The 18,375-nt window shown below is 42.6% G+C and overlaps 1 protein-coding gene and 1 long non-coding RNA gene across 2 annotated transcripts; both read left to right on the top strand.

Annotated features, from left to right (window-relative positions):
- The first annotated feature begins 1,836 nt into the window (after positions 1-1,836).
- Positions 1,837-13,722, top strand: LOC112069099 (cytoglobin-1). Its single transcript, XM_024136387.2, has 3 exons — positions 1,837-2,077; positions 12,635-12,866; positions 12,967-13,722. Exons 1-3 carry the CDS (start codon positions 1,935-1,937, stop codon positions 13,123-13,125), a joined length of 534 nt encoding a protein of 177 aa, XP_023992155.1. The 5' UTR covers positions 1,837-1,934; the 3' UTR covers positions 13,126-13,722.
- A 1,163-nt stretch (positions 13,723-14,885) lies between these two features.
- LOC112069106 (uncharacterized) lies at positions 14,886-18,132 on the top strand. Its single transcript, XR_002893676.2, has 3 exons — positions 14,886-15,013; positions 16,659-16,767; positions 17,315-18,132. It is a non-coding gene; the product is annotated as an uncharacterized lncRNA (long non-coding RNA).
- The last annotated feature ends 243 nt before the right edge of the window (positions 18,133-18,375 follow it).

Raw genomic sequence — 18,375 nt, 5'->3', positions numbered from 1 at the left:
GTAAACAACTGTCAAGTTTTAATCAGACCCGTGCGTCAATCTAAGTAACACAATAAAAAAATGCCCATCAAAATCCGTCACCCCCTAAGGTTGATGTCAGCGCCCCTGTGGAAATCTAATTAGCATAATAATAAATAAATAAACATCAAAAGCTGTCAGTTTAAGCTAGAGATCTGGMTTTTTTTTCATTGGATGTGTCTCAATCCACCGCATTTGCCTATGTCGCACTTCCGCATCTGCGGTGAAAGGTGACCAAGCTAGAGCGGTGTTTGTCAGACCAGGAGATATCCCGAAAATCTGTATTCTCACAAAATCGTCTGTAGCATCCAAACGGTTTGGCCTAGAAAACAATTAGAACCCCTCTATGGGAAGATGAGACTCTCATGAACACGATGGTGTTCTCAAGCGTTTTGGGCGATCTGCCAACCTTTGTCTGTAGTTTCCAAACAGTTTGGGCTACACACTAATATGCCAGGACATAAGGAGAAAGATCCGTGCTGTAACAAATATATTTTTTATGTGAAATACTTTGCAAGCCGTGTCTTGTGAGTGTAAGCTAAAGCCTACTGAAGACCCTGGAAGATCATTAYCATCATGTGGAAAGCAGTCCAGTGTATCAAATTCACAATATCAATTACAGAGTCACAGTGGCACATGTTCCAGCTTGCACTGCTCACCGCTTGACTAACCTATTCCCCATATATTTTTKATTGACAAGACAACGTCCACACCCAACAAACCTGCCCTTAATCCTTGGGTATGTGTTCAAGTTCACACTACTTTATTGAGATGACAAATTCCTTCAAGTTTATATCTTGCAAAACATCAATCCCTCTCATATGAAAAAGTACAAGTGAAAAACTGTCCTCTCTATGGACATCTTTCATGTTTTACATAGATTTCCTTGTTGGAAAAGTTTAGAAGAACTCTTACAGGAATTGGACCTCACAAAGCAAGGTGTTGAACATGTATCAGCTCAAGCTTGTAACCCGTATACTGTATAATAGTGATTTTTTGACTCCCATGTAACCTACTTTCTTCTTACACATCCAATCCACAAGTCTCTTGTTCATTAGGTCCCCAACCCCATCTGTTGTTACTGTATCTATTATTACCAAACCACAAGGATGGAAAGAAGGAGATTGTGAGATAATAAGGTAACTTCTACAACAATGTCAAAGCACAATCTCAAAAGAAAAAGGAGGATCAAACTTAATTCATAACAAGACATGTCTGGAGATAACACTGCCAACAGTAAACAYGCCATGAAATGTCGAGGTTTGTAAATGTGTAACTTGATACTTCAGGGAGTGTACCTGTGGACAACAGAAATAACATTCTAGTTACTGATATGATCTTTCCTTTTTTATGGAGGAAAACTAAACCAACAAAAGACTGCTCCATTTCTAGCATACCAGATAATTTTCACAATGCCATATAGCTGCTAACTGTTTTTCACATATTACTCTTGAAAAATCTGAATGCTTTTCCTCTCAATATCCCCTCCCCTCCCATACACACACACACACTCACACACAAACATGAAGCATTTTGTTACACCCACAATAACATCTGCTGAACATCTGTATGTGACCTATAAAATTTGATTTGATGAACACATAAAAACAGAAAATAGGCAAGTACCAAATTGGGTGTGGAGGGAGAGGGGAGAGAGAGGGGGGAGAGAGAGAGAGGTGTGTGGCTCCTCCTCACTCTGTGTGCGCTCTCTTCCTCTCGCTTTTTAGTGTGTTCCTCATTCACTCAGTCAGAAAAGGTTGAGAGAGGATCTCTCAGCAAGAGAAGGGTAATAAAAAGGGTATTGTTTGAACGAGAGAGACTGTGTAAACAAAGGGAACTGGGTGGGGGTTGTGTTCTTGGGGACTCTTATCACCTGTCTTCAACACACCGCTCCTGCAGCACTATAGGACTCCTGGATGGAGAGGCAGCAGGGAGAGGTAAAGGCAGATCGCCTGGAGCGCCTAGAACCACTCTGTGACTCAGAGAGAGAGATGATCAAGGACACCTGGGCCAAAGTCTACCAGAACTGTGATGATGTCGGGGTGGCCATTCTCATCAGGTAAACTTAACCTATACTCTCTTTCCCTTTTTTCTTGCCTATAACATCTTGAAATTGTCAGTCTAAAGACACTGAAAAACTTGCCTAGGTGCACCCATTTCCATTTGGGGAGTTGTGGAGGGCTGATGACAGAAGAGCTGTAACTTACTGAATGCTGACTGTTTCAACACAGCACACACATATCGTATTGTTCTAGCTGAACAATATGTGTGCACACACACAAACAAACACTCACACACACACACACAAACAGAGCTGGTGATTGCAGTCCCCTGACCAGTGGCAACAGCTTCTGCCACCACAGGGAGCAAAACTCTCAGCAGCATCTTGTTATCATAGGGATGTTCAGGGTCTCAACCAAGGCTGATTTTAGAACCAGGCTAAAGTTTGCTTCTCCTTAATTATTACATTGGCAACATGGCAATTGCACATGGCTCCTTATCTTGCTCACTGGTTGTTTTACCAAATCGTGTTGCAATAGTTGAGTGTAATAAATAACAATGTTCTTGCAACTTAGATTACAATCTCTCCATGACCCTTGCATGATCCCCACTATAAGTGAAGGGAACTGAAAGTTATTTTAACAACGTGTGAAGATTGTAACATGACGATTGACTTGACTTGCATGCTCTCAGTCTGTTAGAGAGAGCGCCATCACTCATATCTGAGCTATTGCATCTGAAATTGGCTCCCTTCCTATCAGTTGGCAGAATCAGAAGGGAAAGCGTGCAGCTCAATCCATCTTGCTGCTTATTCCAATCTGACATATTTGGCTCTGCAGGTGCTCCCTCTCTGAGGGCAGATCATGTTTCACATATGTGCAGACCAGGGATTTCTGACCTGACTCACTGAACCCTCACAACCTGTCTCTGTCTAATCCCTCATTGAGCCCCGTGAAGATCAGTGATCAGGAGCACTCCCTCCATTCATCATTACATGGACAGGAGGTCATTATACTGTATCAAACCATTAGAAGGCAGATAGCTGGGCCTCCTGGGTGGTGCAGTGGTCTAAGGCACTGCATCGCAGTGCTAGCTGTGCCACCAGAGATTCTGGGTTCGAGCCCAGGCAATGCCGCAGCCGGCCGCGACCGGAAGGCTCGTGGGGCGATGCACAATTGGCCCAGCGTTGTCTGGGTTTGGCAAGCAACACTGAACCATGCCTGAGAGCTGTTCCAGATGACTGTGCGATCACTCTCTCTGTAGCCGATGTGAGTAAAAACTTTAAACAGGTTAACATTCACAAGGCCACAAGARGGATTACCAGGACGTGTACTCAGCGCAAGCGCTGACCAGCTGGCAAGTGTCTTCACTGCCATTTTGAACCTCTCCCTGAAACAGTCTGTAATACCTACATGTTTCAAGCAGACCACCATAGTCCCTGTGCACAAGAATACCAAGGTAACCTGTGTAAATGACTAGCACTCACATCTGTAGCCATGAAATGCATTGAAAGGCTGGTCATGGCTCACATCCACACCATCATCCCAGACAGCCTGGACCGACTCAAATTCGCATACCTCCCCAACAGATCCACAGATGACGCAACCTCTATTGCCCTTTCCCACTTGGACAAAAGGAACACTTACGTTAGAATGCTGTTCATTTACTATAGCTCAGTGTTCAATACCATAGTGCCCTCCAAGCTCATCACTAAGCTAAGGACCCTGGGACTGAACACCTACCTTTGCAACTGGATCCTTGACTTCCTGCCGGGACATCCCCAGGTGGTGAGGGCAGGCAACAACATATCCACCACACTGACTCTCAACACAGGGACCCTCAGGGTTGCGTGCTTAGTCCCCTCCTGTACTCCCTGTTCACCCATGACTGCGTGGCCGTGCACGACTCCAACACCATCATTAAGTTTGCTGCACACCACTTGGTATGGCAACTACTTGGCATCCGACCGCAAGGCACTACAGAAGGTAGTGCGGACAGCCAAGTACATCACTGGTGCCGAGCTCCCTGCCATAAAAATTGTCTAAGACTCCAGCCACCGAAGTCATAGACTGTTCTCTCTGCTACTGCACGACAAGCGGTACCAATGCACCAATTCTGGAACCAGCAGGACCCTGAACAGCTTCCACCCCAAGTCATAAAACTGCTAAATAGTTAGTTAAATAGATAAAAGGACATAAACTSGGTCATAAATTGCAATGCTTTCATTTGATGCAATACTTGAATACCAGTACTTAAAACATCTTAAGCCTCAAATTGCTCTGAGGCATTCCAAATGCCTGTAGTATTATATGGTGACATGGAGCACTTACAAGGAGCAAACTTTAGCTGTCAAGGGGTCTTTGAATCTTTGGCATCTTTGGAGATTTGAAGACATGTTCAAGTATAATGTCAAACCTCAAACCTCAACTGCTCTCTCTCTCTCTGTCAGTTTAATACTAAAAGCTATGCTTGGTTAATTTAGCTATCTAAATAACTAAAATATCCAATGTGAAATAGCCATAGCTCTCTGAAAGTGTTGCATCAGTGATGCATCTCATTGTAACACATTCCAGGGTATCCATATGTAGTTGTATTTGCATTTATCAAATACCTATACAATTTCCACTCAGGGCAAGTATGTCACATTTAGAACAGCCATGCAACTATCTCAGAAATGAGCCCTATCCCAGAGTAGGATTAACAGGCTGATGATTATAAAACACTAATGAGGCTATTTATATGCAGCCACCATAGGTCAAGGGAGAGATTAAACACCACTGTCTTCACTACTTATGAGTGAAACAGAGGATATGGCTTTACAATTGAATGTCATTGCATAGACCCTCCATTTTAAGCAGAAGAGAATGAGACACCCCCTCCTCTGTCTTCCTTGTCTGCTTCCTCCCAACACTTACAGGTGAAGGTAGTGGAAGCCATGTGCTTTCATCGAAACACAATGGCTTCCCCATAAAGCTTCCATTTTCTGTTATGGGTTTCAAAAGGATAGAGGTATGGGACATCTGGAACAGATACACACAGACAGCTGTATTGTATCTGTCCTGGTCACTGTTGGCTGTAGTTTATTGCTCAATACTATTCTCTTTCACAATGTGTTCTCCAGTGTTCAAACCAGTTTATTCCACAAAGAAAACCTATATCATCATTGGAGTTATTCTGTTTTTATATGGTGGAGAAATAGATGTGTGGTACGTAAGGTCTTATCCTAATACATTGTTTGGGTGTTTACAAGAGCTGACAGGAATACACAAATACTGTAGCACACCAATGTTGAACATGAGTGTGGTTGTAGGTGCATCCGTCCAAACCAACCATATGGTATATCCCTATGATGTAGAGCTAATTGTCTCCAACCCCGACAGTAACACAGTGAGAGGGAAGCAGCAGATGAAGCATGCTGCCTGAGTACACACAGCCATTCTGACCGTTTATTTCAGTGTGTAATTACAAGCAACCAACTAACCATCTCAATTTCATTAGCGCACTTCACTGTTGGTCTGCTAATCCTATGGCAGACATGGAGATGATGAAAACCAGCTTTGTGAGTTTTAGGGGAGAGCTGTGCAGTTCTTGTATACAGTCACTGTCAGCCACTGAGACCAGACATCAGGGACCACATTGGAAACAAGTGGAATCGTTTATACCGTGTTATCGCCTGGGTTGTACCAGTGCATCTTTTTCCAAATAAATAAATCACTTGGACCAACAGGTCTCCTAGACTCAGGAGAACATAGCAGTAGCCACCGAAATGCCAGGATGTACATAGAGCACAATTCTATCCTCCTGATTCCTGCTTACAAGCAAAATATAAGCAGGAAGCACCAGTGACTCGGTCTATAAAGTGGTCAGGTGAAGCAGATGCTAAACTACAGAACTGTTTTGCTATCACAGACTGGAACATGTTCCGAGATTCTTCCGATGGCATTGAGAAGTACACCACTCAGTCACTGGCTTTTCAATAAGTGCATCGAGGACGTCGTCCCCACAGTGACTGTACGTACAACCCAACCAGAACCATGGATTACAGGCAACATTCGCACTGAGCTAAAGGGTAGAGCTGCGCTTTCAAGGTGCGGGACTAACCGGAAGCTTACAGAAATCCTGCTATGCCCTGCGATGAACATCAAACAGGAAAAAGCGGCAATACAGGGCTAGATTGAATCATACTACACCGGCTCCGACGCTCGTCTTATGTGGCAGGGCTTGCAAACTATTACAGACTACAAAGGGAAGCACAGCCGCGAGCTGCCCAGTGACACGAGCCTACCAGACGAGCTAAATCACTTCTATGGTCGCTTCGAGGCAAGCAACACTGAGGCATGCATGAGAGCATCAGCTGTTCGGACGACTGTGTGATCACGCTCTCCGTAGCCGATGGGAGTAAGACCTTTAAACAGGTACCATACACAAGGCTGCAGGGCAGACGGATTACCAGGACGTGTGCTCCAGGCATGTGCTGACCAACTGGCAAGTGTCTTCACTGACATTTTCAACATGTCCTGATTGAGTCTGTAATCCAACATGTTCGGCAGACCCATAGTCCCTGTGCCAAGAACACAAAAGGCAGCCTGCCTAAATGACTACAGACCGTAGCACTCACTTCCGTAGCCATGAAGTACTTTGAAAGGTTGGTAATGGCTCACATCAACACATTATCCCAGAAACCCTAGACCCACTCCAATTTGCATACCGCCTAAACGAATCCACAGATGATGCAATCTCTATTGCACTCCACACTGCCTTTCCCACCTGGACAAAAGGAAACTTATGTGAGAATGCTATTCATTGACTACAGCTCAGCGTTCAACACCATAGTACCCTCAAAGCTCATCACTAAGCTAAGGATCCTGGAACTAAACATCCCCTCTGCAACTGGATCCTGGACTTCCTGACGGGCCGCCCCAGGTGGTGAGGGTAGGTGTAACACATCGGCCACGCTGATCCTCAACACTGGAGCTGTCACGATCGTCTATGGGTGAGAGAGAGGACAAGGGCGCGCGTGTGAAAAATACATCTTCTCTTTATTTAGAAGAAGAAAAAACAAAACAAAACAACAAATAGACGAACGTGAAGCTATTAACGACTAAGTGCACACATGCAACATAGAACATAGACAATTACCCACAAAACCCCAATGCCTATGGCTGCTAAATATGGCTCTCAATCAGAGACAATGAACACAGCTGCTCTAATTGAGAACCAATCTAGGCAGCCATAGACATACAAACACCTAGAAAGACTGACCATTAAACATACAAAACCCTAGACAATCCAAAACACATACATTCCATGTCAACCCTGACCTAACTAAAATAATAAAGAAAACAAAGATAACTAAGGCCAGGGCGTCACAGGAGCTCCACAGGGGCGCGTGCTCAGTCCCCTCCTGTACTCCCTGTTCACCCACAACTGCATGGCCAGGCACGACTCAACACCATACTTAAGTTTGCAGACGACACAACTGGTAGGCCTGATCACCGAACATGACGAGACAGCTATAGGGAGGAGGTCAGAGACCTGGCGGGTGGTGCCAGAATAACAACCTATCCTAACATAACTAAGACTAAGGAGATGATTGTGGACTACAGGAAAAGGAGGACCGAGCAACCCCCATTCTCATCAACGGGGCTGTGAGGAGCAGGTTGAGAGCTTCAAGTTCCTTGGTGTCACATCAACAACAAACTAACATGGTTCAAACACACCAGACAGTCGTGAAGAGGGCAGACAAAGCCTTATTCCCTCAGGAAACTAAAAGATTTGGCATGGGTCCTGAGATCCTCAAAAGGTTCTACAGCTGCCCACATCGCCAGCATCCTGATGGTTGCATCATGCCTGGTACGGCAATTGCTCGGCCTCCGACCGAAGGCACTACAGAGGGTAGTGCGTACGGCCCAGTACATCACTGGGCTAAGCTGCCTGCCATCCAGGACCTCTACTACCAGGCGGTGTCAGAAGAAGGCCTAAAAATTGTCAAAGACCCAGCCATCCCAGTCATAGACTGTTCTCTCTACTACCGCATGGCAAGCGTACCGGAGTGCCAAGTCTAGGACAAAAAGGCTTCTCAAAGTTTTTACCCCCAAGCCATAAGATCCTGAACAGGTAATCAAATGGCTACCCGGACTATTTGCATTGTGTTCCCCCCAACCCTCTTTTTACGCTGCTACTGACTCTCTGTTATCAATATATGCATAGTCACTTTAACTATACATTCATGTACATACTACCTCAATTGGGCCGACCCACCAGTGCTCCCGCACATTGGCTAACCGGGCTATTGCATTGTGTCCACCACCACCCACCGCCAACCCCTCTTTTACGCTACTGCTACTCTCTGTTCATCATATATGCATAGTCACTTAATCATATCATTCCGTTCTGATTCTGTTCCTTGAAAAATGTTGTTATTGTCCGGTTTTCGGTTCTGTTCCCTGAACTGGTTCCAACCCCTGCTACTATCACTCCTCTACTGTGTGTGTGTGTGTGTGTGTGTTGTGTGTGTGTGTGTGTGTGGTGTGTGGTGTGTGTGTGTGTGTGTGTGTGTGTGTGGTTGTGTGTGTGTGTGTGTGTGTGTGTGTGTGTGTGTGTGTGTGTGTGTGTGTGTGTGTGTTGTGTTGTGTGTGTGTGTTGTGTCAGAGAGGGAAACTGTGTGTACACACGTACGACCCCACATCCAGGTGCCAAATTTCACACACATGATGTAATTCAACACTAATCTCCCGTGTCACGCCAAACTCTACTTTATGGGAGAGAGGATGAATGTGTATGATGTTATGTTTGACCATTTGGAGAGGTCTGAATATCTACCTATACTAAGATCAATCAAAGTTTATTTGTCAGTGCACCAAATGCAACAAGTGTAGACCTTACAGTGAAATGAAACAACAGTGCAATTTCTAAGTTAAAAAAGTATTAGGTGAACAATAGATAAGTAAAGAAATAGAAACAACAGTAAAAAAGACCACAGTGAAAAATAACAGTAGCGAGGCTATAATACATACGAGGCTATATACAGTAGCGAGGCTATACAGTAGGAGCTATATACAGTAGCGAGGCTATATACGTAGCGAGGCTATATACAGGCACTGGTTAGTCGGGCTGATTTTGGTAGTATGTACATGTATGTATGGTTAAATTGACTATCATATATTTTGTAGTCGCTCTGGATAAGAGCGTCTGCTAAATGACTTAAATGTAAATGTAAATGTACATACTACCTCAATCAGCCTGAGTAACCGGTGTCTGTATGTAGCCTCGTACTTGTATAGCTCGCTACTGTATATAGCCTGTCTTTTTACTGCTGTTTTTATTTCATTGTTCACCTAACACCTTTTTTGCACTATTGGTTAGCAGGGGTGTCAAACTCATTTCGCATCGTGGGCCACATACGGCCTAGGGAGATGTCAAGTGGGCCGGACCATTAAATTTATACCATACTCTGCTATAAATAACCAAAATATCATGTCTTTCTTTGTTTTGGTGTAGAAGCACAAGAACATTAGAAAATATTGAAATTTAATGAACTATCCTTTTACAAAATTTCATGAAAACCTCATATTTCCTTAGACAATGTGCAATTTACTTTTATCATTCACAAATATGCATTGCAACTGATCCACTGATTGTACAAAGGCACAAAACTTTAATTGGTACTGAAAAATATAGTAATGCACTTTAAGATTAATTAGACTTTTAAAGAAAGGAATTTTTAAACACTTAACATACGCATATAAAATCTAAATGTAATCCCTGCGTAACACTTACAAACTAAGGAGAGTGATTTTAATGTGTAATGAAGAAGTGTTCGCCTGTCTGTAAATCTGTAAATTTATACATGAAACATACATACACAATCAATACATACTGAAAATTTATGGAGTTGTATGAACAGTAGAATTCCATCACACAACTTTTTGTTTTGAAGCTGCTGACTAACATTAAAGTGCACATTTTTTTAAATCACCACAGTAAGGATTCATCTTCCAAGAGTGTATTCTTTCAATGCAAACGATATCTAAGGCAGCATTTTAAAGGTGTTAGTCTAGTCTGGACTTGTATTTGTTCTGAAACTTGGCATCTTTTGGCCTGTACAAGTGCAATCAACACCAGGTTGTCATGTCCTGACTAGCTGTCACTTTAAGAATGTCATTTAAGTGCTTGTTTGTGAGCCTTGAACGCATTTTGTTTTTATTGATATTCATCACTGAGAAATTTGTTCACAAAGGTAGGTTGTCCCAAACATGCACAAAATTTTAGCAGCCAGGGTGTTAATTTGGGTACCCTGGTAGTAGATACTGATAAAATCTGTCCAGACCTACAGAGGCAAATTTGCCCTTCAAATCTGCATCACACTGCAAATCAATTATCTCTAGCTGAATTTCGACCGGCAGATCAGAAGCTTTAACTGTGAAAGGTGGCGAAAAACTGAAAATTCTGTCTCAAGTTCACCAAATACCTGAAAACGTTTCTCAAACTCCCGCAGTAGTCCTGCAATTTTGTCTTTGTACGTTTCATGTCCGCATCAGGTCTGGTCACACACAATCTCTCAGACAGGGGAATGAGCAGGGTTGCCATTTGCCAGTTGCATCTCCACAAAGTCAGCTTCAACTTAAATGCATGTATGTTGTCAGAAAACTGTGTGACAACTTTTTTGCGGCCTTGCAACATTTTGTTCAGATTGTTCAAGTGTTCAGTAATATCAACCAAGAATGCAAGTCCCGTAGCCATTCCTGAGATTGTAATTCCAACACCGGTTTTTCCTTTTTTCTCCATGACTGTCCGATTTCCTCTCGTAGATCAAAGAAATGCCTCAGCACAGCGCTCGGCTTAACCATCTCACTTCAGTGTGGTATGGCAGGCTGTGGGTAATGTTGCTGTCGCTGAGAAGTTTGTCAAACTGACGATGGTTCAGACCTCTGGACGGGATGAAATTTACAGTGCGAACAACCACCTCCATGCAGTGGTCCATTTTCAGCGACTTGCACAACAATGCCTCCTGGTGCAAAATACAGTGAAATGTCCAGAAACGATTCTCCTCATTAAGGGCTTGTACTTTGTCTTTGAACTTTGTGGCCACCTGCTTTCTTTCCGACCATGGATGGCGCGCCGTCTGTAGCCAGGCTGACAGCGCGGGACCAGTCCACTCCAACTCTGTCCAATGCAGCAACGACAGAGCCGAAAATGTCCACGGCTGTTGTGGTGTCCATCATTGGCAACAACTCAAGAAAAACTCTTCAGTAACAGTCAATGTCTCATCAACTCCTCGATAAATATGGCCAGTTGGGCCACGTCTGTGATGTCAGTGCTCTCGTCAATTGCCACGGAAAATGCAATAAATGACTTGACTCTCTGTTTCAATTGACTGTCTAAATCTGCCGATAGTTCCGAAATCCTCTCTGCTATAGTATTCCTCGTCAGGCTAATATTGGCAAAAGCTTGTCGCTTCTCGGCACATACAAGTTAGCCGCCTTCATCATGCATCGTTTAACAAAGTCACCGTCGGAATACGGCTTCGATGCTAATGCTATTTCGCTAGCAATTAGGTAGCTGGCTTTTACCGTTGCTTCACTGACTTCTCGGTCTGGATGAAAGTTGACTGCTGTTTCCTCAGACGCCAGCAATTCGTTAATCTTATCTCTTCTAGTTGTCTTGCAAGCCGTCATATTTTTCGCTGTGATGAGTCTCGTAGTGGCGTCGAATATTATATTCCTTCAATACGAACTTGTTGCAAACACCAAGCACGAAGGTTTTTCGTGTCTCTTGTAAATAAATAGGACGTGGTCCATTTTTCTTTGAAAATTCTACACTCCTTATCTACTTTTCTCCGTTTGGATAACGACATTTTGGCTAATGAGGGTGTAGCGGAGAGGTAGAGACCAAGGTATTAACAACGTCGTAACAAGCAGCAGATGGCGCATTGATACCGTCTGCTGTTTTCAGTCTGTCTCAGTGATGCAGCTTGTCTTCTACTCTGATGGAAAGAGTGCGCCCTTAGCGGATAATCCATGAATTGCAGCGAATTAAAAATATTAATTCCATGTCTTTTATGCATTTTTTCCACTTTCAAATTATCCTGCGGGCCTGATCGAACCTCCTTGGGGGCCGGTTCCGGCCCGCGGGCCGTATGTTTGACACCTGGGTTAGAGCCTGTAAGTAAGCATTTCACTGTAGGTCTACAATTCCTGTTGTATTCGGCGCATGTGACAAATAAACTTTGATTTGACGTGTAGCCTGATGACACAGGCTGGGTGTGATACTGTATAGATTATTACCAATGCCTTGCTCTACAGTGTGGTACGTGATATAATTGTGCTTGTTTTGCTTTTTTCTTCACTCAGTTTTTTTGTTAACTGACAAACATTTCTTCTGCCTCATCAGCTAGAAGAAATGTATGTTTTTAGCAACCAGTTATCTTGTATTTGAATAGCACATGCTTGTGCTCAGGCCATGGTTGAGTAAATGAAGCATAACCTGTACAGAACCTGGAAAGTGGTTAAACTTTAAAAGGGAAAACATGCTCTGCAGCTGTGTCAACACGCTCCAACTATGTTTACTTATAATATCTCACTGGGCCAAGTAATGCACCTCCTTTCTTCTACAGGCTCTTTGTGAACTTCCCCTCCTCCAAGCAGTACTTTAGCCAGTTCCAAAAGGTGGAGGACCCTGAGGAGCTGGAGAGGAATGCCCAGCTCAGGAAGCACTCACGCAGGGTGATGAACGCCATCAACACCCTGGTGGAGAACCTCCATGACAGGGACAAGATGGTGTCTGTTCTGAAGCTGGTGGGCAAGGCCCATGCACTCAGACACAAGGTGGAGCCTGTCTACTTCAAGGTGAGGAAGAACCAGGCAACATGTTTTCACATAACCATTATCCACAGGCACACCAAAGCAAATGTATCACTCATTCCATTTTCCTCTCTCTCTTTCTCAGATCCTGTGTGGGGTGATTCTGGAGGTGCTGGTTGAAGACTTTCCTGATTACATCACTCCAGAGGTGGCAGGGGCGTGGACCAAACTGCTGGATGCCGTCTACTGGCACGTGAAAGGCGTGTATGAGGAGGTGGGCTGGGCCTCCAGCTCTGCTGTGTGAACCATCTGTCTGTCTGGGTCAAAGTAACCGTCAGTGACTACTGTTGACTCCCGGAGACTGACTACTACTGGGCCTTGGATTAGGAGGAGGACGATCTACGTCTGACCATTCAAGGGAAGAAATGTATCTTTCCAGAGCTCATAGAATCGTCCTATGTATCATCATGGCTCCCTCCTTGTATATTTCCCATGCCCCACTGTGGGGTGTGTTCTTCTGATGGACTCTCTTATGAACGATGGGGTGGTGGTTTGTGCTGACTTTGGTTGGAATGTGTGTGAATGGCCATATGTGTGTATGCATTTATGTTTGAGGTAGAGAATAGACTGATAGAATCTTGGATGTCTCTTCAGTTACATTGCCATGAGATTATGTTGAAGATTAAGGATTGGCAGACATAAGAACTGTATTATGTCATAGAGACAGTCTAAACGTACACTCTCATACACATGTTTTTATCTTTACACCAAAAACAGATATACAGGGGAGAGTATGTCTTCTGCTAATCACTCAGTTGTTAACCTGGGTTGTGCCTTTCTTTATCCCTGACACTGACATCAAGARCTTTGTTCATTTCATGTGATGCTTTGCTGGTGTTTCCTGGGCAGTATATTGTATTTCAGAATCAGTCACRCTTCAGAATCAGATCCACTTCACTGTCTCACAAAATGAGAAATAACTTGTGAGGTGTGGTGTCCACAGTTAAGCAATGTAAATGTTTTTTATCAATCCCTGTATCTGCATAATAACATAATAAACCAAAACAATGATTATATCTATAATGAAATCATGACATGCATATTATTCTTAATCCCTTGTTTTTCACTGTGAGGTATTAGCACTCTCTTTCCTCCTGCTGTGGCCTACTCCCTGTGAGTCAGCAGTCCTAACGATAGGTGGATTAGCAGGAGGCCTAAAGGTATTTATACCTCCCATGTCACGAGACACTCAGAGAGAGTTGCTCAGTTCTGAATCCAGCCACCTCTCCCTGCACATCATTGATTGTTGTGGGAACACAAGTGCACATGTGGCCTTTCACACCAGCATCAATAAAGACTTGTGTGCCGTATGTGCTCCCCCATACCAACCTACTGTATATAGATATCATTACACAATAGAAGGTGCAGTAACAATACATTAGTATAATGAGTCTGGATTACTTAATGACTTCTATGAAGGTGCAATAGAACTAGTAGTGATATGTTATTTACATATATGCCGAATCTGATACTGAAAACAATGACATGAACATGAACACACACAAACATTAAGACAGCTATGCTTTGTCCCCAAAATAAAGGCTTAATCTAGGTTTTCATTACATAAATGATTTTACACAAGATCAAGTTCAAMTAAACTCAAGAATTCTAGTAGCCTATAAGTGCATGCATTCTTTGTTTAATATAGGCTACARGCGCTACTCTATCAAAGCCCTGAGACATTACACAATAAAGACAAAACACTCATTCTGACTTTAAGCATGAGAGTATGCTACTACAGCAAAATCAGGGTCCATGACAGCCCTGCAGTGCTAGTTCAACCCACACCACATGAATGGCCACAGCACATAGTGCCCCTGTAAAGCTACACTAGTGGCGATGGAGGATTAAAAGGTTGAGCTCAGAACACAAACACTACTTTCTGTTTACCTCCTGCCCCTGCAACAGGGCCTTCCCCTGATCTGAGCTAATCCCACAGGCTAATCTTGCCACTAGTTTGAGAGCCACAGGAATCATTCTACTCTCCCTCAATGGGAGGAATAGTCCCAGTGTTCTAACCCAGCTGCAGTCCCAAAACGGGATACATGTGATAGGACCATGTGCACCACTACGATGGTCCTCACCACTATTGCTGTCATCCTATACAGAAAGTTTTCCAACCGAGTCGAACCGTAAGTACTCTTGTTTTTACTCTTTCTCATCCTCTGCCTCTTGCTCTGGTCACGTTCAGTTCTTGAGGGAAAACCTAGTTGATAATACACAGAGCCACGTGTATCTGGTCACATGTACAGGTYAGGTTGACAGATTTTGTGAAATGTATCTTGGTTGGTTCGATATTTTTATTTTTTTAATCGTTTTTGGTTGCTTTGCACTTACCTCTTACATCACGGTGTTATGTCACACAGTGCATCATAACTGTTAACGGTAGTGTATTTTGATACTGCCATGGAATTCTCTCATGGGATTTGTGTACTGTTTGTAAGTGTTCTCATGCCCTTCATAGAAAATTACAGCAAATGTCTCAATAGCACTGAATGTTAATTATTTGAACAGATATCTAATTACCAATCAAACATGAAATCAAACATTGATCAAAATGTGATTATTCTAAGCGGCAATCATCTAAATGCTAGATAAATTATGCTATATCACTGAAACTATCCTGAAAGTCATGGCTCATCTTCCTCAAATAATACACAATCTTGATCTAACATCAAGTGGAAAGTTTCCAGGTTAGCGCTGCAGCTGCAGCTGCAACCTGGACTCAGGGGTAGATGTAACATAGTAAAGAAAAAATCTTTGACACTCACATTAGTATGATATGCACGTTTGGTATGGTATGTATTAATTTGTGGTGCTAAGTAGTTGCAAAGTTGTTAATTACCTAAAATGCTAAAGTTGTCCATGATGAAATTCGAACACGCAACCTTTGGGTTGGTAGACGTTCATGTTATACCTCCCTTCTTAAATAACCTTCTGTCTTATGTAACCACACAAAACACAACATATCATACTAATTTGAGTGTCCCGGACAGAGTGACTATACATTAACAAAATTGCATCTAATGTAGGGATGAATAAAGAAAAATGCATCTGAGCTCTTGAGCAGAGGGCTGCTAATTGACTCTCAGCCCCTCTGGCTCTGCATGACCACTAACACGGCAACGGCACATAATGTTATGTGGCTGCAGCAACATACCAAGCTCAAAAGCATGGACACATATTCATTATCTGATCATATCAAATTAGGATTCATAGTTTTATCAGTCTTACTGACAAGTCAAGGATTGTAATGAAGCTGCAATATATGCTAACATCAACAACACTGGATTTGTTACGAATTCCAATTTGTTGTGGCTAATGTTAGCTAGGTGGCTAACGTTAGCTAGGCTAGGGGTTACGGTTAGYGATAAGGTTATGGTTACTGTTAGGGTTAAGGTTAGGGTTAATCTTAGGGTTAGGAGTTGGGTTAAAGGATTATGGTTGAGGTTAGCTAATATGCTAAGTAGTTGCAAAGTAGCTAAAAAGTAGTAAGTAGATGCAAATTAGCTAAAATGCTAAAGTTGTCCATGATGAGATTCAAACACGCAACCTTTGGGTTCCTAGACATTCGCATTATACAGCCCTCCTTTCATTTTTTTTTGCCTTCAGTAACCTGCTGTATTATGTAACCATACCAAACATAACATACAGTATTATACTCATTTGAATGTCTCGGACAGAGTGACTATATATTAACAAATTGTATCAGTCTTACTGGCAAATCAAGAATTATAATGAAGCTTCAATATGTGCTAATATCATCTCCCATTTCAGGCACAATGTTGATGATGCCAATGAGGTGCCCTACATGAAGAGCAATGGAGTCGACCCTAAGAAATAACAACCCTCACAGCAGATGTAGCTCTAGTCTACAGTCTACATGGTACATAAAAGTAAAATAACAAGTAGCCTACAGAACTGAATGCTGTCTGATATTTCAAGATGTGGAAAGGAATGCAAGAGGAGGAGGGGAAGAGAGAGGGAGGGAAAATGGAACATGTGGCAGAAGTAGAGATGCATGAAGTGAGAAGATGTATGCCCGTTCCATGTTTAGCTTTCAAGTACTCACCACTACGTTGCTCCCACTAAATGATTTAGTGGCAGAACAACAATCCATCAGCTCTGTGGAAGGTTATTATAAATGCATTACCTCCCCAAGCCTACCAGTTCAATGGAGTCGTGCAGGGCCTCATAAATATGGGTCAATAAAGGGWCACACAAAAGACTCAGGATGAATGAAATAGGCTTTATTGTATTAGTGTGAACTTTCACCCTACCTGTGCGTAGAAGCTCTCAGATCTGAGGTGGGTCTTTTCAAATGAAGAGACGTGAGTTTATTCATTTATTCATAGCATGATATCTCCRTAAATGATTAATGTCCCCCCCGCATGTAAGCTTTTATGCACCCTCTTTTCTCTCTTTTCTTCCAGACACGAACTGAAGACAGGTCTTCACCTTGATGGCTACACATCTGGTGAGTTCTCTCAATGCCTGCATTCTATGTCTCAAACTTAAAACACCAGAAATGGAAAAGTACTACTGAATTACTACTCATTACTACTACCTGAGATCTACACAAAACCTACTGGTTTTACTACTTGATTGCTATTGAGATGTGTAGTAAACCAGTAGTGATTTATGTAGTAATTTAAGTAGTAATGAGGGATAGATTGAGACGTTTCACTACTGGTGAACACTACATYTTTCCTATTCAAGTCAATATATAATTCTTCCTTGATGACTACTGAGCTTTTTGGTATCTGCTACTTAAACTTCTTCGGGATCGGTGTCCCTTCCACAGGACGGTTGAGCTAACGTAGGCTAATGCGATTAGCATGAGGTTGTAAGTAACAAGAAKATTTCCCAGGACATAGACATATCTGATATTGTCAGAAAGCTTAAATTCTTGTTAATCTAACTGCACTGTCCAATTTACAGTAGCGATTACAGTGAAATAATGCCACACTATTGTTTGAGGAGAGTGCACAGTTTTGAACTTGAAAAGTTATTAATAAACAAATTAGGCACAATTGGGAAGTCTTGATCCAAAAATTGTACATAAATACAATGGTTCATTGGATCCGTCTAAAACTTTGCACATACACTGCTGCCATCTAGTGGCCAAAATCTAAATTGCACCTGGGATGGAATAATGCATTATTGCCTTTCTCTTGCATTTCAAAGATGATGGTACCAGATCTAATGTGTTACATTCTCCTGTATTCCTTTTACATTTCCACAAACTTCAAAGTGTTTCCTTTCAGATGGTATCAAGAATATGCATATCCTTGCTTCAGGGCCTGAACTACAGGCAGTTAGATTTGGGTATGTCATTTAAGGTGAAAATTGAAAAAAAGTGTCCGATCCTTGAGAGGTTTTTWAACTATCTTCAGATCCTCTTTTTTTGTTGCAGCCACGTTTCTCCACCACGTAATCTTTTAGAAAATAAAGACAAGCACCAGAGACAACAAACTATAAGCCATTATCAATA

This window comes from Salvelinus sp. IW2-2015, unplaced genomic scaffold (genome assembly GCF_002910315.2).
Source record: "Salvelinus sp. IW2-2015 unplaced genomic scaffold, ASM291031v2 Un_scaffold909, whole genome shotgun sequence".
Taxonomy (NCBI): Eukaryota; Metazoa; Chordata; class Actinopteri; order Salmoniformes; family Salmonidae; genus Salvelinus; species Salvelinus sp. IW2-2015.
This window is presented reverse-complemented; position numbering and strand designations above follow the sequence as displayed.

Coding starts and splice junctions, on each gene's coding strand:
- LOC112069099 (XM_024136387.2), top strand. CDS start 1,935: ATGGAGAGGCAGCAGGGAGAGGTAAAGGCAGATCGCCTGGAGCGCCTA. Junction 2,078..12,634: donor GGGGTGGCCATTCTCATCAG/GTAAACTTAACC, acceptor TTTCTTCTACAG/GCTCTTTGTGAACTTCCCCT. Junction 12,867..12,966: donor TGGAGCCTGTCTACTTCAAG/GTGAGGAAGAAC, acceptor TCTCTTTCTCAG/ATCCTGTGTGGGGTGATTCT.